Source organism: Pteropus alecto, unplaced genomic scaffold (genome assembly GCF_000325575.1).
Source record: "Pteropus alecto unplaced genomic scaffold, ASM32557v1 scaffold60, whole genome shotgun sequence".
NCBI classification, from domain to species: Eukaryota; Metazoa; Chordata; class Mammalia; order Chiroptera; family Pteropodidae; genus Pteropus; species Pteropus alecto.
In genome coordinates this window covers 6,787,676-6,813,235 of record NW_006430726.1, presented here as the reverse complement: position 1 = coordinate 6,813,235, position 25,560 = coordinate 6,787,676, and the positions used below count along the sequence as shown (strand labels likewise).

The 25,560-nt window shown below is 53.5% G+C and overlaps 1 protein-coding gene across 1 annotated transcript in view; it reads right to left on the bottom strand.

The window, feature by feature from the left end:
• The window catches only part of TMEM266 (transmembrane protein 266), a 58,801-nt gene extending 33,368 nt beyond the window's left edge, over positions 1-25,433 (bottom strand). The window contains 3 exon segments of the mRNA XM_015593848.2: positions 5,957-6,139; positions 7,875-8,004; positions 25,303-25,433. Coding sequence (XP_015449334.1) covers positions 5,957-6,139; positions 7,875-7,888 — 197 coding nt within the window. The 5' untranslated portion in view covers positions 7,889-8,004; positions 25,303-25,433.
• Positions 25,434-25,560: the final 127 nt, after the last annotated feature.

Here is a 25,560-nt window from a genome sequence, read left to right as displayed (position 1 = left end):
CGGGGCTGTACGGACTCCCTGAACCTCGATGACACCTGGACCCCAGGTTCAAACCTCAGGACTGGGGGGGCTGAGACTCCTCCCGGCCCCAAGATGCTCCGCTTCTGAGACGCTGATGTGGTCTGGAAATCACAGGCTTGGTGGTGGTTTCCACCATCAGCAGCATGCCCCACAGCCCCACTTTACTATATTTATTCCGGATGATTAAAATATTGTCACAGAAAGCCGTGAGGCTGACTTAAACATGACTTCCGGCACTGAACCCGTGGGCTTTATTTTTACTGATTTAATAAACGCTTATAAAGCTCTTCCTGTGAGCCAGGAGCTGTTCTCAGCACTTTACAAATAGTAACTCATCTAGCTGTTTTGAAAGACAGTTCCTTCAACCTTTCTGTTAACAAACACGTGGAGGAAAAGTCGAACTTTTCCATCTGTTTGGGTTTTGCTGCAAGTGGTTTCTCTCGCCCACAGCCCGCCGCTGACTGAACTCTGAGTGCATCTGCGAGCCTGTTTCTGAATCCCACACATGGGAGCATGGTCCGCTGTGCGGGCTGTTGCTCTAAAACATCCATGACACGCACGCCCAGCCCGGAACACAGTGCTCACCATGTAGCCGCACGTGCCCACTGGGAGGGGCCAGGTGCATGGACATCGGGAAAGGGCTATCCAAACACGAGAAGTTTCCAGGTTCACACTGTCCGCAGAGTTAGCACAGGCCCGGGACGTGCCAGGCGCTGTCCTAGGTGCTGAGCACCTGAGGGTGGCAGGCCCATACTCTCCTGGAGCCTGAAGCCTTTTAAGTGAATTCTGACCGTGCGCTGAGCACCTGGTCCTAGCCCACTCTTGAAAAGCAAAACAAGTACAAAGGAGACGAAGCAGGAGAGGGAAATGAGCTCGCATCGGTGCGACCTCTCCACAGAGACAAATCTCCACTGGTGAGAACCGTCCGCCCGGCACCCGCTAGGCACCCTCTTCCCGAACATCTGAAAAGGGTGGCGGGGCTTCCTTCCCACTCCCGCAGGGAGGACCTGAACGGCAGCAGCACCGTCAAGCACCCCCTTTGTTCCTGTTCCCAATTCTGAGAGGCCAGCCACAGCAGCACGCGCAGCCCCGACAACACAGGCCCCTCAACATGCTTCGCCTAACGGGGACGCTGGCCAAAGGTGACAGGGGACTCGCCCAGGCCTCTGGGGGAACTGAAGAAGTGGACGCTTCTGCACCAGCAGCTCCAGTTCTGCAATGAGAGCTAAGAGTCAGCCACAGGGGAAGGGAGGGCGACGGCCGTGCGCCCCTGGGGCCACAGGGGTCTCTCACGTGCTTGTCCCAGAGTGTCAGCTTTCCGGCATCTTCAGAATTGCCAACTCTGAGCAAGACAGCAGGGCACGGGGCCAGAGCCCGGCTCTGGCAGGAGCTGTCACCCCACTTGGTGAGCCGCAAGCCCCCTTCTGGGGGCACAATGGCCGACACTCCCTGGACGGGCTGCCCCACGAGAGGCGGGGCAGGGCATCGGCCGCACACCTCTGAAGAGCTGCCATGAGTTCGAACCTCGCTGAGGGAGGGAGCAGGTACTGCTGGATCAAGCAGCCACGAGAACCCCGACCTGGAGTCCACAGTGCCAGGAACCAGCCACCAGGCTGAGAGTCCCCTCTGGCCATGCCTGGTGAGCGGGGCCTGCAGGACGAGGTCAGCTTCCTGTCCGGGCGGGAGGCAGTGGGCTAGCTGTCAAGCACACCCCACGTCTCAGTCTAGCTCTCTCTGGTCCTGAGCTGTGATCTGGCAAATCTGAGGTGCCTCCACAGATGAATGGGGACCCCTAAACTCCATAAACTCAGATCGCCTTCCTTGGGGGACCTGGCCTGAAGTTCAAATTGTCCACCCTCATCCAGGAGGCACTTGCCACCTGGGTAGGTGGTCAGAGGCGCACTGCTGCCCCCTAGTGGCCACCCTAGGCTGGACACCCATACCTGTGAGGACGTGGGAATTGGAGGTTTATTTTGCTGAGAATATGCCTGTAAATTTATTGCCTTCTTAATCAAGGAAAAATCTTTGCGGTTCATGGACTATGGGAAAGAGGCTAGCCTGGTCCTCAACGGGAAAATTTTTTATCTGAATTAAACCTTTACTCCCTGGTTGAGGCATGAAGAACCCTCCTGGAAGAATGAGCCCAATGAAATACAGAGTGTGGGTCACAGGGTCGGTGTGGGGTCCAGGCACAGCTGGTCCACCAGAGGAAGGGGCAGTGCTTTATTATAGACAAACCTCATTGGCATCAAAAACATGTATTACTAAAGCTTATTTTTAACTTGTTCTCCTTGGGGGAAAATAATGCGAAGACTTTACCAGCCACGATCTTCCAGACTTGACATGTTCAAGGTCACAGCAAGGACAAACCTGCCTTTTAGCCCTGAACTCTGAGAGGCTTTTCCTTCTCCTAAAAAGATGCTAAAATTGTACTAAGTGAAGTTGGCATGACCTGAAGCAAATCGGCTTTCTTTTAGCATGACTTTGTGGAGCAGTGTGGAATGAGCTCAGAGGCGGGGTGGCCACCACTACAGCCTTGAGTTCTGGGGCACAAGAAGCCTGATCCCTACCCGTGGCTTTTCCTCGACCCCAAACAGGTCTGGGGGCCAGCCCCTAACTCTCCCCGGACGGAACTGGTGTCCCTTCCTTTCTAATCCTTATCCCCACATGGCCTCGCCCACGCACTCGCTCGTTTGTTCGCGGCCTGCCCCACATTCTGGGCTCACAGGAGCTGTCCCCTGCCCTGGGGGAGCCCTGGGCCAGTGCTGGAGACAGACTCGAGAACAGACCACAGTGACAGAGGCAGGCCGAGGGCTACGGGGCACGGAGGTGAAGCCCCAGCCTGGGTGGGGTGGGGGACTGAGGACTTTCTGGAGGAGGTGGCCCTTGAGTGACAACAGTACGGGAAGGCGAATGTGAATTTTGGCCTCCTGCTCTGGCAGGTTCCTCCTCCACTCCCCCCGCCCCGCCTGCAGCCTGGGTTCGCTGGCAGAGCTGGAGCTCTGTCTTCGTTAGAGACGCTGCTGGACTGGACCTGCCTTTTCTGGCCCGATCTCACGCCCCACTGTGTTTGCCTCCTGACTGCGAAGTCTCAGCGGAAACATGCTGCTGGCCCCACCGCCCGGCGCCAACGCCCGTGTCTCCTCCGCCCTCCTCCCAGGCCTCTCTCGTCTGCGGGTCTGGCGTGAACACTCGGGTTAGACGTTTCAGACCCTACAGCACATTAGAAAAGGCTAACTACTTTCATTCCTTACTCTACCTATACATCTTTTTACAAAGACCATGCTACCTACTCTCCCGTGACCCTTCCTACACACTCTCCCTCCCTCTGTGGCCAGAGCGGCCTCTGTAAGCGGGTGCTGGCCCTCGCCCGCCTGCTGCCTCGACACCCTGCCATTACCACCTGGCGCAGAGACTCTGGCCCTCTCTGAATCCCCTTTTGTGGGCCCCTGTCTAGCACAGACCCTGCACACCAACCAGGCCTTCGACGTGCTGTGGCTGGTAAGAGAAGGAGAAATTCCAGTCCGCACCCTGCGTGGGTCTCTGCAAACCCAGTGTCCCTCTTCCAAAGGTGGACTGCTAGGCCCCGAGGTCTCTTCATTTCCCGCAGAAGATCCACGCCCAGGGCGCCAGAGCCCGCTAAAGCGAATCCTGTCGTCCCGGCCAGCCCTCGCCACGGGCCAGTCTGAGGGTCGGCCCCTCTCACCGACGTGCCAACAGCAGCCGAGGCTCAACCACAACAGGAGGGCACACACAACCCACACAAGGGACACACGTAAAGAAGCACTCAGCTCAGGAGACTGTGCCACTGGGCTCCGCAGGACGCCTACTACCTAAGACCACTCTGTAAAGACTGGGAGACACGGCAGCTCTACCCGATACACAGAAACAGACACAGGAGGGCGACGAAATGACAGCACTGAAGATCGGGCCCCAAATGAAATAACAGATCGAATCTCCAGAAAAAGAATTAAACAAAACGGAGACGAGCGAGCTACCGGACACAGAGTTCAAAACGCTTGGACCGGAGCTTCTCAGAGACACCCCCCACCCCGCCCCGGCACTGCCAATTCCTTCAGAAAAGGCCAGGAGACGCGGGAGAGCGGGGAGGCCCTGCCGAGGGCCCCCCCTCCGTGCACCCCACTCTTCCGTCGCCAGCTTCGCCCCGGCCTCCGCCCGGGGCCTGCTCCGCCTCTCCCCAGGAAGCGCCTGGCTGCACGACAAAGCCCTTCGCCCTGCCGTTGTCACCCGACAGAAGCAGCTGTCCAGGACCAGAATCGAGAGCCTCTGCCTTCAGCCCCTCAGCTGTCCTCTCCCCGCCGGAAGGAACCTGAGACCCAGCTGAGAAGCCGACGCAGTGGTAAGGGTCCCCGTCCACCCTCTCCTGCTCAGGCCAGGGCTGGCTCCCGCGGCACTCCACACGCACAGGGTACACATGCGGACACGGCCCCGACCAGCATCCCTCAAGGCCTTCCCGCCTTCTGACCGTCAACGTGAAGAGCGCTGGGCACTGGCTCAGACCAGCGAGAAAGGAGTCCAGGGCTGGGGCATCCGCAGGCCGCACTACTGCTTTTGACCACACAATGCAGCGACACGGGCACTAGTGCTCAGGGAAGGACTGGCCGCCTCCGTCATTTTCAGAGCCCAGGGGAAACGCAGGGGTCCTTGACCGAAACTACTCAATCTCAAGGTGGCAGCAGCAGCGCATTCGGCCAAGCACAGGGCCTCCACGACTGCACGGGCCGCACGTGTGTGAAGCCGGCCCTGGCTCAGGGGCCTCGGGGCCCGAGGCCAGCCTTCGAGCTGGTGGACACCTCGACTATCCCCCACCTGCTTGCCTGTCCTTTCATCCCAATGTCCTGCTGATTCTACGCACAACGCTGGGAGAAAAGTATATTTTCAGAAAGCCACTGGGGTGACATTTTGCAAAATGTATCGTTTCACAATTGTTAGGCGAGTTCCCTCCGGAAAGGGGGAGCCCCTCTGGGAAACAAGTATGGCAGCGGGGTCCAAGCTCTGAAAATTTACTCTAGCCAAGGCTTCTCCTCGGCTTCTAAAGTAATCCGGCGACCCATCACTTTCATCGTCAAAGCAGCCGGCCCGGTCTGAGATATTTACAAGCACTGAGAGGCGGGGCCCCAAAGCCCCTGGCCAGCGCCTACGTCTCTGTATCTTAGAGCGCAGGGTGGGGCTGGGGAATGTCTGGTCTGCCGTGTGACTCTTCCCTGGTCTCCAGCCCCCCACTCCCCCCTCCCAGGCACCCCAACCCCGTGTGAAAGGAGGGCGTCACCGATGCATCTCCCCGGCCCCACCCAGCTCTCACGCCCTCCCACTCGCCGGCCGAAAGGATGCTTGCCACACAGACCAGGCTAATGAGACGCGCACTGGGAACCGAGGCGGCCAGCGAGGTCGATGCGCGAAGCAGGAGGTGGAGGCCACACCTCGGAGGCAGGGACGGCACGCGGCACCACCCTCGTGGGACGGAGCCCCGCACGGCTGAGTCCCCTCACATACGCAGCCGTCACCACCTGCAACGCCCTCCTCCAGCCCCCTCCCTGGAGAGTCAGCCGACCACGGGCAATGCCATCCGAGTCCACCCCTTCTGGGCTCTGTGACCTTGGGCAGGTCCCTGCCCCCTGCGGTCTCCTGATCCCCTGGGTGCAGAGAGGGGTTGGATGGGCCATTCCAGAGCACAGCAGCTCTTAAATAAACGTCGTGATTCTCGGAGTCCTACACAAATGCCTCCTAAGAGGCTGTCTAGAGGTGATAGGTGATTTCTGTGCCCAGAGCCGTTTTCTGAGGAAACGCCTGAGGAGAAAGGGGCCTGGGTGGCCCGGTGTGACTGTCTGGTCTCTTCTTACCCAGCATCTCAAACCTCAGCGCCTTGCCACAGGGTCCCCCGGAAAGTTACGCAAGGCCCCTGCCCAGCACCTACCCTTCCTGGCAGTCTTCGTCCAGGTTTGACAGCAGCTGCGAGCCCGCGGCGGAGAGGTCGGCCGCGGCCAGGGGCAAGTCTCGGTAGGCAAAGGGCACCAGCGGCCCGGGGTTGAAGCTCCTGCCCTCGTCCACGTGCTGGGAGAGGATCTCGACGTCGGAAGCACGCCCTTCGGCGGCAGGCCTGAGTGGAGAGGGTATGACAGGGCAGTCACCCCTCACGAGCACAGCACCTTCTCCATTCCCCACAGAGAGGGGACGACCACCAGACGCTGTGCCGTGCTGCTGGGAGGTGTGAGGCTGCCGTTCCTCCCTGCCGGCCACCCGAGGGACCCGCACGTCACCTCTCACCAGTCAGGAAAGGTGGAAAATGGGAAGAGGAACTGCTCAGATTTGAATCTATGAGCTGTGGGACAGGGTCCTTCATCACAGGAACGTGAAGACCCACATGGAAACTCAGCAAACCAGCGAAACCAGGCTTAGATTCAGGCTTCTTGGTCACTGGACTTCACATGGGAGTAATTATGTTTTCAAACTGTCTCCTGGGTTTCTCTGTAAAGGTCCCTGGGGATGCTTCCACCTCCCGTGGCCAACGGAGAAGAGGCTTTTGTTCTCAACTGGATGTACTGCTGGTGGGCGGGGCGCCCGCCTGGAGACCTGGAGAGACGACGTGGGCCTCGGGGCAGCGAGGACAGAAGGGGCCGCTGTCCCTGGGGGCCGCCCCCTTCCCACTGGAACTGGCCCTAAAGCAGCGCCCTCTGGAAGGCTGAGCGGGAAATGGGGTCACTCGCTCAAGTGTCTGAGCTGTGGGTCTCCCCCTGTGTTACTGGCAGGCTCACATGGGCACCACGAATAACCCACAACTGTCGCCTCCACTGGCATGACGGGACCCCCTCGCCCAGTGCAGCACCGCCTCCCAGCCCACCAGGGTGTTTAGCAACTGTGGTGGCACTTTTCACGGCCACGGTGACCACAGGGGGTCGCTTTTGACATAAGTAGACGTAGGGACATTACACATCCTGCACCACGTGACTCTGTGATCCGCCCATCAACAGGAAAAGAACACGTCCCAACCTTCGATTCTGTGTTCACTCGTGTGACTTGTTTTGGCCGATGAGATGTGAGCGAACGTGACGGCAGCAGAGGCATGGGAATGCACCCGTGAATCTCTGCCCTGCTGCGGCCCTGCGATGTCACGACTGGAACGTGACCAGCCTAGTCCAGGGAGGGACGAGAGCCACGCCAAGCAGAGTCCAGTCTCCTTGTTCCACGCCCAGGTGTGATCCAGCCAGGACTGGTGCAGCTGTCCGGCTGGCTGCCCCGGACGTGGAGGAGCACGCGCTGCCTGTGCATTCTACTGAGGGTCCGCGGGTGGCTGTCCCATGGTGCTGCTGTGGCAGGAGACAGCCGGTCCACGCTCGCGGGGCTGGAAGCCAGCCAGCCGGATGGGCGGGCCGGGGCAGCGTGGTGGCACAGAAGGGGTGCTGTCCTCATCTTGGATTTGTGCCAGTGAGTTGCAACCGCGAACTAGCGAGCACCCTCGTCCGGTTCCTGGCTCTGCTCGCCGTTCCCGAGTCGTGAACTCGTGAACTCCCCTGACGCGCTGCGCTTCCCAGCGGCGTCCTGAGGCCCGCTTCTGACGGGCCTCCCGCTGAAGGAGACGAGTGTGGCGGCTGCCTGAGCGGGAAGACCCTTGTCCTGCGGGACGCTGACGCTGGTCTTGGAGAGCGGGGTTCTTCTGCTTTTGCAAAGGACGTGATGCAACCACAGCAGCCAGGCGACTCGGAGCGGAAGCGGACTTAACGGGTCGTTTCGACGCTGGGCTCGCGGACAAACCAGCGGCAGCGCCTGCATCTGCCCAGGACGGTCGCACCCACGGCCCGGGCTCCGAGCCCCAACTCAGCCCCCGCGCTACTTACTGTGCGCTGCTCATGTCGAAAGACGCGGCCAGAGCCACGGGCTGCCTGGCGTCTAGTGCGGCTCAGCGGTGCTGCAGCTGACTGGCGGCATCTCCACGCTGACTTCTGCGCAGCAGACGCGTGCGGCGCCCTGAGGACAAATAACTGAGTGGCAATTTATCACACTCGGATGCCAACCCCACGTCCTCCCGAGCTCGTCTGAAAACAGAAGTCCTTAGTACTTTCCTCCATGGACCACTTTTCTTCACAGTCATGTTGAACGGATGCCTAATGATTACTCTCTGGGATATCACAACAGGCAGAATTTCTCTCAGAGAGATGAAGAAACAGGCTCAGAGTGACAAAATGACTTTTCTGTGTCACACACAGATGGCAGAAGAGCCAGGATGGACCCTGGGCTTTCTTATTCCTAATCCGCAACTGTTCCCACTGAATGTGCCTACAGAAACGGGGTAATTTTATACTTCGGCTTTAGGAATCTCAAAAGTAAGGTTTGTCTCAAAAATCTCAAGTGTTTTCCCACAAACTTCTTTCTCCCATTTCCGCTTCTGCTTGGTAGCTCTGCCTCGCCACTCAGCATCCTTGCAGGCTTTCCCCAGAGCCCCTTCCGGATGGGTCTCCCAGGGGAGGGGTCAGGGCCTGGCTCCCACTCACTAGCCTCATCACCTCGGTAAACTCGCTTACCCTCTCTGTCCCCAGACTCTCTGCCTATAAAATGGGAATAACAATAGCATTAACTAAATGAGGAAATGTAGGGGAAACGCTCAGAACAGTGCCTGGCGCGTAGTGCTGGCTTTTATTATAATTTTATAAATTTAAATCACACAGTTTGTTGAATCTGAGCACATTCCAAAGCATTTGGATGGCTGAGCATAAGATTTCCTGTTAAAATATGGACTCGATAAACAGAATATACTTCTCTATAAACCAGTGCTCTGGCACCACCTGGAAGTCTCTGGGAGACAGTAACAATCTGGCAGTAAGTACACAGATGACGAGACAGACCTGGGTTCTGGGAGCTTCTGCACAAGTTACAGGGAGGCTTCTCAGAGGGCCTTCCTTTTGTAAGTTGCTTCTACCCCGAACTGCTTTTCCTACAGCACAGACGGGATAAAACCCACCCCAACCCGGCAGCTCAGCTCAGAGGCAGCTGACCTCAGGAGACAGAGGGTGCACAGCTCCACCCTGCAAAGGGAACGCCTGCTCCGAGCATGAGAAACACCAGTGGATGACGGTAAAGTTGACACGTGGGGAAGCTCCTTGAAGTTCTACGTAAATAGGAAGAGTAAGAGCTCAGGAAACTTGAGGAAATCACCGGGAAGTCTGAGCTCAGAGCAGCTGGAAATGCGCGGACAGAGAGTTCTCCAGTCCGAAGGGCTCTAGCCCAGGAGACCCCGCTTCCACACCAGTGAAAGGAGCATGGAGGAAGAGGTGGGGAACGAGGGCGGGGGAATGAGGCGGATGGTGTGCAGCCGCACCTAGCCGAGGGCTCACCTTGCCTCTGTCTACCTTCGTCAGGAGGGGCTAAGCCTTGAAACCAGAACTCTGCAGGACTCGGGATCGTGCGTTAACTGTAAAGCAGGCTTTATAAAGGTCTCCATCCCATAACAGATTCGGTCTGTCTCGGACATTTCTGTTCTCCTTATAAAGCCTCAAGCTAACAAACTCTTCCCACTAGTAAGACCGGGCATGTGGCTGCCTAACCTCGACTGACAATGAAGGCAGGATCGAGGTAGCCACAAGTGGGGGACCAGGTGAGCAACACCCCTTTCAGAATGGTGTCGTAACACGTATTCCTAAGCGAGCACTTCGCACTCTACCCAAAGAGTCCGCTCTGTGCAGGTACCACAGGAAGGTCTCTGCTGCTGCGGACCGCCCAGTCCGGCAGGCCGGCGAGACTGGGACACGCGGAACTTCCAAGTCCAAGTGTGCGCTCAGCAGGGAAAACTGACCGGTCTCTGTTTATAAATGATAAATGTGAACAACTACATTAATGCAGTGTGGCCAATGGAAAGCATATGCAAAAAATACAAATAAAGATGATAAAAAATTCTTAATTTTTGGAAGGGAAATTTCAAACATATGGAATTGTTTACTGGATTTCTAGACGCCCATCTAGACGCCCACCTCGGCAGTCATCCGCTCTGGGACAGTTTGTTTTCCCAACATTCTCGCCCCTCCCCCTACACTCCGTGGTTGTTTTGAAATGCTATTTATTTCGTCCATCTGTGAATGTTTCAATATGTAGCTCTAGGATAAGGATTCCTTTTAAAAGACAACCATGAAATTACGATCACCCCTAAGCCAACGATATTTTCTTAATATCACCAATATTAATATCACCAAATAACCAGGCATTGTTCCCATCTCCCCATTTGTCCTGTAAGTTTTTTTCAGGCTTGCTGAATCAGGACTCAAACAACGTGGACACGTAACGACTGGTTAGCATGACTCTGAAGTCTCATCTCATCTGGAGGTTTACCTCACTCTCATTTTCTCCATGCAGTTCATTGGAGAAGCTAGGACATTAGTCCGAGAAAAGCTTCCCGCACTCTGAATGATGCTGGCTGTAACCCTTCCACGTCACTTACACGCCCCTCTGTATCTCCTGTAGGTTTTAGTCGGTCTACAGACTTTAATGAGATTCAGGTGCAATTTTTTTTTTTTGTCAAGATTACAGGCACTGTTGCGAGTTCAGTTGAGACAAATAATGGTTTCTTGTTCCTCTTTTTGTGATATTAACAGCTAGTGATCACTTCCGAGGTCCATTAATTCATCAGACTTTGCTAAAGGGTCGCATTATGATTTCATCAGTCCTTCCTTTATCAGTCTCTAGAAAGACAAACTCTCCCTCATCAACTATTTAAGGTCCAGTCCATATAGAAAAAGAAGGATAAATGCTTAACTTTCCTCCCTTTATTTACTGCTTTTCTAAACAATAAACTGATATCTGCTTATCTTCCAAAGTTGATCAATGAGGTTTTGTTTGCTTATTTTCCAAAGCATCGTGGATTTAAACATTCGCTCAGCAAAGGCTGAGCTGGGGGAGCAGCCTCTCTGGATTGGGATGGCAGTGCCCTGGAGACGAGGTGTGGCACTGGGGACGCAGCACGGCAGACAGGACGCGGGCGAGAGGCGTAGGGGCGCATCTGGTGGACAGTGAGCAGGCTGCATCTGTCAGAGGTTCCAATCCTTAACAAGCAGCACATTTCAGACGGCAAGATTCCTTAAGATGACGTGATTTAAAAATGGCATTTTCTCAACGAAATAACCCCAAAGCACAAGCCTAGCAGGAAGCAGGTAGAGTCTAGTGCTCTAGAAAGGAAGTGCAAACCAACCGTCTCGCAAAGCTGGTGGTCTGAGGAGGTGGGGCCTGTGGCAGGGGCCCCCGTGAATGCGATGAGTGCCGTCGCGAGCCTCGAGGACTGAGAAAGCAACATGGGTGGTTTCGGTCACAGCAGCCTGCATGGACGAAGACAGTCACCTAACTTCACCGCCCGTTCCGCTGTAGCTGGACCTGGCCATGTGACGTGTTTTTTCCAGGTACACTGTGAGCTGTGATGGTTAATTTTACATGATAACTTGACACATAAAAGCATATTTGGTGAAAGACTATTTCTGGGTGTGCCTGTGAAGGTGCTTTTGGACGAGATGACACGTGCAGCATGGACTGGGTTAAGGAGGGGAACGTCCTCGACGAGGGTGGGCTCTGTCAGTCCGTGGAAAGCCTGAACAGAACAAAAGCCTGGGCAAGAATCTTCTCTCTGCCTGTCTGTGAGCTGGGACATCAGCCTTCTCGCTCAGGCTTGAATTTACACCCTTGGCTCTCCTGGGTCTGGACTTCTGAGCTCACATTATAGTGAGCCAATTCTTTACAACAAACCTCTTTCTCAAACACACACGTGTACCCATCCCACTGGTTCTGTTTCATATACCAACGAACGTGAAAAGCGATCACTGGGCTCTCGCTCTCTCTTGCACGTCACCATGAGAAGATGCAGGACCGTCACCACAGCCAAGGCCAGCCGACTGCCCGCCCCACCCACTGCGCACACACACGTTAGCTCAGTCACGACCGGAGCAGCCACCCAGCTGTGCCGGACGAAATCACCAACCCATAGCCTTACGAGCCAAGTAAAGTTGTTTTTTAAAAATTCATTCCTTAGTCATTTGTCAGCACCTTCTAGGTTCTAGGAACCATATTAAACACCGAGATGACCAAGATAAATGAGACATGGTCATGGCACTCGAGAGACTCGTGGGCTAGAGCCGGACGCATAGACAGAAATTAAAATTCAAGGAGGTGAGCACAATGAAACATGACAAAGGAGTGTTTTGAAAGCTGTAAACTTCCTCATAAATATTAAGTACCTAATGACTCCTCCCTGGCAGGCACAATGCCTGCCATCGGTTAAGAATAAGGTTTTTTTTAAGCCACCAAGTTTTTGTGGTCCTCTGTTATGTGAAATCATTGTGGCAATAGATCTCTGACACATTAGACGAATATCCACTGCGACGCATAAAAACAAAGATGTATATTCCTGGACAGCTAAACTGCTCCCGGTCCTCCATTTTAACCCCCGCCTCTGGCTTGAGGACCGCGCGTTAACGCCCAGGCATGGAAGCCCTTGCTCAGAGCCACACAAACGTGCTCATGTGCCTCAGCCAACTCCGCGGATTCGTGGTTAACCAACTAAAACCAACTTTACGCTTTGCTTTTATTGGCGATGTACAATGGACATGTTTTCTGGTCAGTAGATAAAGATTTACATTTTTCTTATTCATTCATACACACGCACTGCTTATCATAAAACTCACCTTTTTAGTGGCTCCTTTCTCTCTTCTGCCTGCTTCTGCCACCCTTCCTGCCTCACTGCGGTCGCCCCCCACGCACCCAGATACCAACGTTAAATCTGTACACGTCTCCCCGTACTTTTTTTTGTGCTGATGTATTTACAAAAACATGTTGTTGTCTGTTTTATTTAAAAATATGTGTTATTCACGCTCATCTGCTTTTTGCTTTCGCCTCTACAATACCTTGTAGAAACCCCTCTCCCGGGTCGAGGAGGAAAGCCCAAACTCCTTGTTTACCTAACAGCTGCATGACGCTCCACTGTGTGGCTGCTCTGTCACTTAGGAAGCACTGTCCCTGCTGCAAGGGAGCTTTCAGATTTTCTTTCTGGCCACTGGAACGTGCTACGATAAACATCCTTATTCCCATTTCATCCCTGTCAAGTCTGTCACCTCCACGATCCAGAAACTCACTTCCTCTTTTTTCAAGCCCACTACCACTGCTTAAATCCTGTCCCCGAAATCTCTCGGCTACATTATTACGACCTCCGACGTCGGGCCTCGATCCCTCTTCCTGTGTTCTCCACACTACCTCCGAAAAGGTCTTTTTCCTCCAGTCCTTAAAAAAAACACGCGTGATTCACATACAATGAAACACACGCACTGTGAGTGTCCAGTCGGATGGGTTTCAACAGAACCGCCACCTCAGTCAGGATTCTCATCATCCCAGAAAGTTCCCTCGTGACTCTCTGCGGTCGGGTCCCTGGCACCGAGGCCATGCCGACTTCTCTGCCCAGAGACTACACTGCCTGCTCTGACTCTGTGCATAAATGAAACCAGTCGACGTGGATGATTTATGCCGGGTTCTTCAGCACGACACGTCTGTGAGCCTCACCTGAGTATGTGCATTTATCAGTACTGCGCCCCTTTATGAGGCTCAGTAGCACCCGGCTGTATGGAAATACTACAGTTTATTTTTCCATTTGCCCATCGATGGAAACTTGAATTGTTCCAGTTTTGGCTCTTATGAAGTCGTCATGAACATTTTCGTGTAGGTCTTTTTTGAACACAAATGTTGTTTTACGTAAATATCTGGGAGGAGAATTGCCAGCGTGTAAGACAGGAATATGTTCACCTTTATAATACAGTGCCAAACAGCTTTCTAAGTGTAGCCACTTTGCTATTTTATAATTGCACCAGCCGTGGGTGAGAGTTCCAGCTGCCAAAAGAAGTCTAAAAAGCAAATGTCATACTTTTTCCTCCTTACAAACTCATCCCTGGCTCTTTGCAGACAAGCTAAAATTCCATGGGGAAATGGGCGGAGCCCTCCATTATCCGCATCCCAACTGCCCAGCCCCATCCCTCCTGCACACACCCCCTTGACCCCAGTCACGCCCAAGCTCACTGAGCTGTTATTTCACACCTTTGCACAAACCCTTCCCTCTGCCGGAGTCCCATTTTCTTCCTCATTTGCATAACGAATGCCTACTCATCTTTTTGTAGGTGTTTGCTGATGACTTCACACCTGCACCTACACCCCCATGATCTAACAGCTAGGTTCTGTGTAAACCCCCAACACAGGCGGTTTAAATCCGTCGTCATACTCTGCTCCAAGCACTAGAGTACATGATTGTCTTCTTTCTACTAGACAGACCCACAATGTCTGCGGGTAGCCTCCCACCAGACAGACAAGATGCCGGGACTATGCACAGAATGACGAGCGAAAATTGTCAGGATCCCTGACCCCACAGAACTTAGGGCAGAGAGGAAAAGACAGTCATATAATTACGCCCATAAATGCGGGATTGGAAATTGAGTCAGTGTTCTGAATAAAGAAACTGAAGAGTCTAGCAGGATGGACAAGGACCTGTCCCCAGCGGGGAGGGAAGGGAGGGCTCCCCTGACTTGTGATCTGACGAGACAACGGATGTGCTTAGGGGAAGTGTGTTCCTTCCTTGTGCTGGGAGAGCATTTGGAACCGCTCAGGACACTGAAATGAAGCTGGCGAGGCTGAGAACAGAGACCAGTGGGCCCGTGCGAGGGACACAGGCCAGACCAGAACGTGCTAAGGGCTTGGTCACGATCGTGCCTGAGACTGAGCAAAACTGGTGGTGTCGTGTGTCCACGCTTCGTCCGGCACGGTACCCAGCACGCGGCTGCGCGCAGCAGACGTGTGTTGAAGGAAGTTTAGAGTTGTTCGGGAAGTGTGACAGCGGAAGGAAGAGGTCACCTGTCTCCTGAGCAGGCCGCAGGGCTGAGGGAAGGGTGTTTCCAAGCAAAGGCACGACTCGAGCTTGTTGAAGAACACGTGACAGAGATAGAAAGATGAAGTGTGTAAATAAGCTCTAACGCAGGCAGGAAAGGACAGAAGCAAGAGTACAAGGGTCGTCGGTTTCGTAAAGGAAGAATAATTCTTATTTTAAGGTAAGAGAAAATGGCAGGAAAATGGGGAAAGCTCTAGGGAAAAAACCCTGTTGGGAGAGGCACTGGTCCGTCGCGTGGTTCAGGGGATATTTTCCTGAAAGCACAGGGTGCCATCAGCCAGCCACGTGTTATCCACGTGCCATGGATTCTGCCCACGATCGCAGTGGGCTGATTTATGGACAGGTGACCATGTAACAGGCCTGGTGCTGGAAGTTTTCACTAAATTTTTAAAATAATTTTTCAAAGTATTTAGTTTTAGGCCCCATTTACAGACAGTTTACAATTTATAGAACTTGGGTTCAGGGAGGTCAAGGACCTCGCCTGGGTCTACACTGTCAGTGAGCGGCTAACCTGGATTGGAACCCAAGTCCACCTGCCTCCACTGCAAGGAGCCAAGGCAACTTGGTTCCCTCTGTTTCAGAGGCTCTGCTCCACTACGGCTGGAACAATGATCTGTAGTGAGCCTGGGCACAGTGCGGGGTGCTACAGGCAGTTTTTGCCTATAGGGTGGGTTTAATTTGCATACTGCGTCCCCCAAGGTCTTATTCGAGTGAATGAGGATTAACGAGGCAGTCGGGGAACTAGAATATGATACTCTGACAGACAACACGCTATCTTCCAACTGAAACGGGAAGGATCAGAAAAAATCCCCCGCTGGTGTGCATCGCAGGCCGACCTCACGGAAGATGAGGTCACTGGTGTGTGCAGTCAGTGGCATGGCAAGACAGCACTATGTTCCAACGGTGGACACAATGTGGAGGCCTTCCCTCCTGTGACCTCTGGAGCTCAGTGCACAAATGTCGAGGTGGTAATAAGCTGGGTGCCGCCCCGTAGGGGAGAAACCCGCCCTCGCAGAAGAGGAGCCTTCGGAAAAATCCCCGGTGTCCACGGGCAGCTGCAAAGCTGTGGAGGCCCCGGCCAGGAGACAGGTGGCCGCACCAGCAGAGGCGGCAGGGACCGCGGGTGAGCTCAGCTGGGCAAGGCAGAGACCCAGTGGGCGGGTCCACTGCTCCCGGCTTGGAAGGGCGCCTTCAGGGACCTTAACGGAAGACATTGCTGTGTCACTGCTGCCACCAGACAGTGTGCCCCTGGACACCCTGCTACGAGGAAGCTTCTTTACCCGCCTCACAGCTCCTATAATCGCGATCAGGGCCCACAGCCTCTGCTGGAGCTGACTCGTGTCCGGCACAGTGCAAGCCTGCGCACCTTCTCCACTTCGGGACATGCAGTGAGGGGACAGTGTCCCCCACGTTCACTCAGAACCTCGAAGCGTGACTTCACTTAGAAACAGGCCTTTGTGATGAGTTAAGAGGAGTGGGGTGGGCCCTAAATCCAAGACAGAACCCCAGTAAGAGGCAGAAGAGGGGGACGCCACGTGAGATGGGGGCAGAGACGGGAGCGATGCCGCCACGAGCCGAGGGCAGCCTGGGGCCACCAGAAGAGGCGAGGAGGGCTCTCCGCCCCTCTGGATGGCGTGCGGCCCCGCCGACACCTGATCGCACACCCCTGGCCTCCAGAGCTGTGACGGGATAAACTTCTACTGCTTTAGCCCCTGGCCTGGGGTGCTTTGCTAGAGCAGCCCCAGGGAACTTACACAGGAGCTGAGGACCTTCTCCGTAAAGGGGAACGTTCGAGCTCTCCAGCCTCTGCGTTCACTCCCACATGTGAGTACGAGAAAAAAAGTCTGCTGAATAAACACACTTCCCAGATTTTGTATGGAGAAACATGATGTCCCCTGAGGCAGCACAGAGGAATCAGTGATCACATCAGATGGTATCTGGAAGACCAGAGGCTGTCTACCAAAAAGTCTCGCTGTGTGGCTTTAGCTTGGCAAATTTACTAAGTGTCAGGATGTGGCCTCTAGTTCCGTCACTCTCAAGGTTGATTAGCTAAATCATGCTAATCAAGCTCACAAGAATAAAAATTAGGCTGTGGATGTATTCATCACCACACGTGCGAGAGTATCGAGTATGGAGAATGCTCATGTTCACCGCCAGGACCCCCGGTCAGAACGTGGGAGAGCGGATCAGGGACTGCGAGCTGCACAGAGTCAGAGCAAGGTGTCCGGGCACCGCCAGCAAGCAAGGGGGCGGGTGGGGGGGGAGGGGAATCCATCCCGGCCACGGAGAAGCCGCTCCCTTCCCCGCACCGTGACGGCCATCTGTCTCCTGCACCACACGTTCAGGCCGGCCAGTTCGAGCCACACAGAACGATGGCCTTCGAGCCAGTCCGTTTTGAGGTAATTCGTTACACAGCAACAATTGTAACATCCCAACTGAGAATGGCAGCCCGACTGGAGTATTAAAAAGAAACAAAAACCAGAACTTACACCAAGTGTGGTGACAGTATTTATACGTAAAATCTGGAAAGAAACTAAGTGTCACTGGCTGTGGGCCCCAGACTTCCCATGGAGTGTCATCAATTTCACTGAACTCATAGCCACAGGGACTGGACAAGAAGCCTGTAGTCTACACGGAGGGGCATTCGAGTTTTCAAACGCAGACTCAGTAGAAAATGTAAATGCTACCTGTCTGACCCAGACCCATCATGCTACAGGTGAACAAGCCACTGCAAAAACTCTATACGTGTCACTTGAGAACGCCGCATCTTTTGACACAGATCAAGCTACCGAGCTGCCTATAGTGCACAATTAAGGGTTTCAGATGTGCTGAGGTTTCCTCCTGCCGAATGTCACTCATCTGAGCTTGACTCTTCCGGCAAATATGACCAAAGTCTGATTTGTAAAGCAAGCTCAGCATGCGAATGACATCCTCCTGCTGGTTTAACACGCTGAACGATTCAGAGGAGAAAAACTATTCTGGGGCCCCTAAACCATAAAGCCTAGTCCCATCACTCACTAGGAAAGGGGACCAGGACCCAGAAGAGTGAAGTGACTTGCCTAGGATTACACTCCTCGTTTGTGGACCAGCCGAGGCTGGACTCCAAGAATCCTAATGCCTTAGTGTGATGCTTCTTGTCAAACACGGAATGTTATTTTTGGAAAAGGAGTAACGAGTAGCAGTCTGAACGTGGTTACGACTAGAAATAGCATTATTTCTCTCTAACCTTTGTCTTCCAATTGACCATAACTTTCTGGTTACTCACACTGTCAAGAACCACCTCACTTCAGCAATTAAGACTAACTTTAAGATGGATGTTTTTTAAAAAAACTCATACAGTCTAAGTCAAGTCTATGGTCTCACATCCAGCTCAAAGCTTGGGCTACCATACCGAAACACCACACGCTGGTGGCTTCTGCAACAGAAAGTGCTCAGTCTGGAGGCTGGAAGCCCCAGATCAGGGTGCTGGTGTGCTCAGCTTCTGGGGAGAGCTCTCTTCCTGGCCTGTAGACAGCTGCCTTTTCTCTGTGCACTCACAGGGTGGAGGGAGGAAAAGAACTCTCTGTTCCCCCTGAGGCCACAGACCTATGGGATTAGGGCCCATTCTTATGACCTCATCTAACCATAATTACCTCCTACAGAGCAGTCACCTCATACCGTGGCGGGGGAGGGGGGGGACACACATACACCTCAGTCCACACTCGGGACATGATCTTTGGGCTCCTCCCCTGTCCGCAGGAGTCTGGAATGCTGAAGATGCTCACAGCTGCCTGTGGAACACGCGGCTCTAGCTGGCCCCCCTGACTCTGGAAAGGCTTATTCTGCACTACTGGTCAGCAAGCGCCTTGGGGCCTCCTGTGTATGCCTTCCCTTTCCAAAGGCAGCTAACGAGCCAAACGTGCTCTCTGGCCAAAGCAGCTCTCTCCCAAGGTTGGAAACTTGATGTTTTTCGTAGAGTGACGTATGTAACTGTTACTTTCAGTCTGCTGAAATGCAACGGCATTTAGAAAGAATATAATGGTGACTGTCAATTAGAGGTGGGCTTTAAGTCACAAGTCTACAGCTCCATTTTCTAACAGCCAGAAAGAATACCGAGCAACCGCGGCCCTTTACCAAAGCGCAAAGCACCTGTCATTCCTACTTCACCCCGAAGCACCTGACGTCTTAGAGCAGCAATGTGGTCAGAAGCCGTCTCTGGTGGGGACAGCCAGCTGACCTCACATCAAATATAATTTCCTCCAATGGTAATCAACTAAGATTTCTCCAGAAATATTTTTGGTATTTTTGGTTTAATACACTTACTGTCAAAGACACTGTAAACGTATTTTGGGCACTTAAATACAATTCCAGCAAAAATATTCCAAGGTGATCACGACAGCCCCAGAATGTACTATGGCGTTCAGACTGGAGACCTCTAGAGATAAGATGGTCTGAGTTTCTGTAACTACTTTGTTTACATCTTTCTATTTATGACACAATCTGTCACTGATCTATAGACACTGAGTCACTTTTACATCAGGCAGCCCCTCCGCTTCGATCTTCGTTCAACTTCGATGTCCTCGCTGCCAGGCCGTACGGGGAGATGCAGCAAGACTAGAACCAAGTGGCTCGGGACGGGCCTGTGACAAGGTCTGAAGCGTTCGGATTCCCCACTCACACTTTCGCGGCTCATTTTAATTGGAGGAACGTCATGAGGACAGGAAAAAAGCTCCAAACACTAGACAATCCGAAAAGCTTCATAGGGTGGTAGGACTGTGAACCCCTTTTTAAATACATTTAATCACTCCTTGTGCTCCCCGTTCTTTAAATGGTTTCTATATACCCCTACTCGTTCCCAAAACGTTCTGAGCTGGTTAACTCTCCTCGTCTCAGTTTTCCCATGTAAAACTCACATGGCTGCAGGACTGATCAATACAAGTTTCGGTTTAGGAGGAAAAAAGATTGTGGAAGGGCCAAGAAAACCATAGCATTTGATAGTTAAGAGGTATGAGTTAGATTCCTGCACGTAAAGTATGGTTCTCAATGCTGAGGAGGAGATTTTTTAAAAGTATGAATCAGAGCTGGTGTCCTTGAGGAATCTGTAACCTGCCTGAGTGAGACAGGCATGGTGCCCACGCAAGGGTGTCTCACTACACGTCCGGTCAGCGCTCAGCGCTCTCCCCGCACTCTGTCCGGGAAGGAGGGGCGGGGCCGGAGAGGGTGGAGGTGGCCCCCAGCAGCCACTGCACTGGACAGAGGTTCGGGAGTGGCGCTTACGGGCAGGGTCCCCGCGGTAAGGCAACTATCAGGAGCTAAAGTTAGGGTTTGATCCTGCAGACACAAGGGAGCCTCTGAAGGTATCTGAATAGGAAGTGACAACGACAAAAGGTGACATTTACTGAGTGCTTACTCTTGAGTAGACACACTTATTTAACCCTCTTCCTGACAGCCCTATGGCATAGCTACTCTTTCCGTTTTACCGATGAGGAAACTGAGGCACAGGGGTGTCAGATCACTCAGAGTTACAGGGTTCGTTAGCAAACGCTTACGGCCAGGATTCAAACCCTGGGCAGAGCGCACACGCCCGCCCGTGGCTGCGGGCGCCTCTCCAAAGAACAGGAAGGGCGCGAAGGGCACGAACAGAGGAGAGGCCGACAGCTTATGCGACAGGGGACGTTTCAAGGAGGGGTCAGATGTTGCTGAGTCATCGGGAACGAAATCCTAGAAACAGCCAATGGATTTGGGTTCAGGCGACCACAGTGACCTTTAAGAATCTGTTTCAGCAGAGGGGGGGCCAGGGGTCCCCTGCGGGACGAGGAGGAGGCGGTGACAGCAAATACAGCCCTGGGCGGAAATTGACAGTGAAGGGACAAGGACAGAGGACCCTCCGAGCCCCAGAGCGACAGAACGTTTTCTCTATTTGAGGGATTAGAATGTTTCTTTCTGTTCTTTTGTTTTGAAGGACCAAACTGACACATTTAGCAGTCATGGTTAAAATTAGGAGGTGTCACGGAAATTGCTTAAAAACACTGCATCGAATACAGATAGAATACAGAGATGTGACTATTCTAAGGGGCAGTGACGCGGAGGTTTGCTTGGCCTTATCTGCTGCACTGGCTGGACGGAATAGCGGTTCTGGAACCAGAGGAGGGGGGCGGGGGGCGGACTGAGGGAATCATGGGCGAATTCACTCGCTTTGGGCTAGTTTTGAGCCGAGAGGGAGCAGCCGAAAGCTTGTGTCATGACTTGAGGCTGACACCCAGAGAGCAGCTCCCGACTGCCGCCTGGACGTCCAAAGACCCGGGCTGCAAAGGGCAGGAGTCCTGGTTAAAATTCTGTTCTAATGAGCTGCGGGAACTCGAGTTACCAGCCCTGGGCTTAGCTACCGAGTAGTTTCCGTCACAAGTCAGAAACAGTTCTGGGGAGGCTGCACTCTTTGAGGGAGAATTCTCCGCTGGCTGGATAATTGAGATTGCCTAGGGCAGCAAGTCAAGCCCTGGAGGAGAGGGGGGGCAGGAGGAGGCCTCCCAGTGGCTGAAACGCGGTTCTGGGGAGACTTCATCCCACGACAATTAAACCCTTCCAGCGCCCCCACTCAGTTCTACAGTGTTGTATGAGTCCCCAAAGGCCCATCATTTGCTACAGCCCAGGAACTACCGCCAACTACAGACGTATGGAAGGGCAGAGTCCGGGACGGCCTGGGCCCGAGGAACCTCGGGCTGGGCTGCTGTTGGAACCTGCTTCCTGCAAAACTCAGACTCCCGCGCTTTGGCAAGGAACTCTCACGCCCAGGCTTAAGCAGGGAGGACACCACCGGGTAACCTCTAAAAATGCAACCGCTGATGCTGGGGGTGCAGTGACCAACGCACCTACGTGGGTGTCCATGGATTCCTTTTCTTTTCTAGGGACCTAGAACACTGAGAAAGCTGGTGGAATCTCTGGAAGTCTCCAAAACATTCTGCCCTCCAACAGAGGGCACACGCGGGTCTCCTGTCCACCCCAGGCCATCTCCCCAGGCACCCTCTGCTGCCCTGTCGCACTCCCCAGCCTTCAGGCAACTTTCTTCCCACTCTGCCTGGGAGGATCCTCTCTCCCCAACACCAGCTCCAAGTAACACAAGGTCTCTCCCAATTCTTCCCCACTTCCTTGCTGTTCCCCCAAACGCACACGCAGAGAGCCTCTGCATTTTAGAGATGTCGCTGCTCCCTACAGGGAACTGTAAGGATCATCGGCCACAAAGCGGAGGGGGGCGCGGTGGCTGGAAAGATTCAAGGCCACCAGTTCTTTTCCACAGCATCGGGGTTCGGAAAGTGAATAAAATAGACAAAATCCCTGTGCCCTGGAGTGTTCATTCCCGGGGGAGATGGACGATACACATAACTAATTTACACGTGAGTGAGGAGAGGCTACGAACGGGAGCAAAGCAGGGAGGCAGGACAGGGAGGCGGGACAGGGATGCCTGCAGGGAAGCATGTCGTTCGAAAGGAGTGGTCAGACTTTGAGCAGAGCCGAGAGGAGGTGAGGGGCAGGCGTCTGCAGGAGAGCATTCCAGGAAAGGGAGCCGCTGGCACTGAGCCCCCGAGGCTGTGACCAGCAAGGAGGCCAGGGGGCGACGGGGCCAAGCGCTCGTCATTCTGCCAGCATAAGGAAAGCCTGCGGTCTGAGCCACAATGACCTGGGCTCGAACCTCGACTGCAACCAGCTGCCCACAAAGGGTGATTGTGAAAGATAAAGGAATTGCAGACTGAGACGCCCATCCCAGCACACAGCTCACCCCGTGTCCCCTACGCAACACACGCTACTGCCCTTCCTCCGCCCCTGGTCGCACACGTCCGCTCTGGCTCACACCGGGGCCCAATGAAAGGTTTCTAGAAATATTCAGAGGTCTCCAAGCCCGCCAAGGGGCATTACCAAGTACAAGACAAGAAACTGCAACAGTATGCAACTGTGTATAACACTGTCAACAAACAGTAATATTTTAGTATCCACGTTCAAGAACATGGAGGGATCCACACCAAACAATTAGTTGGGATATGCTAAGGAGTAAGTTACCAAAGATTCTAACCACTGACCTACATCTACATGATAGCTGAACATTTCACAATGAAAACATATCCCATCTGCAAACAGCAATCTCGATCTAGGCTCGAACTGAGGCAGAAGCGGTCTGAGCAGCGTCCCTTCCACCCTGCAGCCTGGCCCACCCGGTGTGCTCTACCTTTAGGAAGCCTTATAATTTCCACACGGGAAAACAGAGTGCAAATACAGCCAAAGGGGTCTCTAGGGTTCTCAACGAGACCCGAGACCCGAGACCCGGACCAGGTGAAAGTCCTGTGGTGGGTGTGCCTGGCCTGCACCTGTGGACTCCAGCTGTTTCAGTTTGGCAAGGGGATGAGTTAACTTGTGGGCTGTGAACCACTTTCTAAATAAACTTAAAGCCCTTGGTGTGGCTGCCACCAAGGAGAGAAAAAGAGACCAGATAAGTGAACTTTCGTGATTCAAGACTGTCGACCCCGAAAAAAATCTTTTTAAAGAAAACTAAATTAACAAAGACATAGGAGAAAAAACACATGTCACAACAAAGTGTTTTTTACAAGGTCAAGGAAAGACAAACATGGCAATCGCCAGTGTCTTACTCAACGATGTATTCAAACGTGCATGACAATCAGGCACTGCAATGCATGCTAGGTATACAGCTGGGAAAAATTTTAGTTGCTCCGCTACCTTCCCCCACCCCCTAAGAAAGACGCTTGGTGAGAGGAATAAAATAATGCTTAAGCATCCACAGGTTCCCTCTGGCTCTTCCCAGCTTAAACATGTTTCGGGGGGGAAATGTAGTCCAGAAACATTTTTACATTCCTCAAACTGACGACTGCACCAAAAAGGGTGCTCAGCTCGCCACTGAATAAAATCCACTTGCATGGAAGAGAGCAGACTAGTCCACTGCTTGGATGCGTGATTACGAGGTTTCTGACTGAGGAAGACGGTGACCCCTCATAAGAAACCCCATTTCCCCCCGAGAAATCAAGCAACAGCTCCCTTTGCTTCCCGCCCCATTAACACCAGGACTCTAGAGTTTCCTGATCAGACTGGAAACCCCAGGGCAGAAAGACTCCACCTCAGCATTTCCATAAGCAACGGAATGGGCTCTTCCCAAACCAGGTGTTTTCCATGAAGCAAAGGGCTATGCAAACTGCTTCACTGTCCATACAACGATGTAATAAAAAGTAACATCATGCTGTTCTGAAACCCAAGGAAGAAAACAGAGCTTACAGAACCTACAGGAGTCTTATCTTTCCTACCTAGTGTCGTTCACCAATTTATAATTAAAAGGTCTAAATTCCACGGAATATAATTTTCAAATGATCCCTCATATTTGCCTATACCTTTCTCACTATCGTCTCAAATGTGTGGCCTGGATATACAACCCTGTCGCCCCACTGGCTGAATTTTCCATTGCCGCAACTCCAGCAATTTGTAAACCTATGAGAACTGCTGGAAATGTGTAGCAAAATCCAATACCTGCATTATAATAAGGCGCCTACAAAAAAAAAAAAAGATTAAATAAACATCCATAGCTGAACGCACGAATTCCCAAACTTTCAAATAGATAACTGCTACGATCGTAGATAGCAAAACTGGGTTTAGGGTCCAAGGGTGGTATGGATTCCTGTGACAGGGACACTGATCCTGTGCCTGGCAGGGCACAGCGAGGCTGCAGGGGGACGGGAGGACCAAAAACGAATGCTTTGTCCTACCTGATGTGTGTGCGCTGAAAGATTTAAATCCGAAGGGAAACTTCTATTCGAACCTAACTGCTCGTGTGTAAGAGTTAAATGGAAGCGTATCTTGGGCCCCATTTTTTATAGGCTCGGTACCACCTCCAAAAATTCCACGCGGACCCACTCGTAAACCAAGTTTCTCTCCGCGAAGGCCGCAAAGGTCGGTGCGGACTCCACCAGGTGGAAAATCGGATCCAAGCCTGTGAGCTCGTGCAGAAGCTCGACCTTAATGGACAGGTGCATGGAGCGGCAACCCCGGGGTTAACGGCTTCTCCAGGGCCCCCCGACACCCCAGCGATTTGCATCCTTCCCCGGTCCCTGACAGTGACCTTGGGCAAGCCACCTAACCTTTTCAAGTCAGCTTCGTCTTCAACAAGGAGATAACGGGTCGGTGCTGAGCGTTAAACGAGGTCGCTCTCGCTCGGCACCTGGCACACACGAGCACTCGAGAAGCGCGTCCTTCTCAAGAAGGCATGTGGCGCTCTGACGCGGCAGAAGCACCCACGGTCCTGTCCCGTGTTCCCACACGTCATGCCACCCGCTTCCAGCTTTTTCTACTCTTTTCGCCACAGTATTTCGAGGAGAAAAAAACAGAAAGTCAGTTCCACACACCTGCGTCTTCGGACCGCGGCTCGGAGCAAGGCGGAGCGCTGGGGAGGCAGGTGAGGCGCACACCTGAGGGGAGAGCGGGGGTCCGGGGTCCGGGTGCGGAGACGGCCCCCGGTTCCAGAGTGCCAGCTGCGCCGCACCAAGTCACAGGCGGCTCCGGCCGTGCCCCGCGGAGCGCAGCCGGACGGAGGCAGGCGGCGCCAGCACCGAGGCGGGAACGCGGGCGCGCGGGGGCCGTGCCAACAGGTGGCCGCGGCGGGC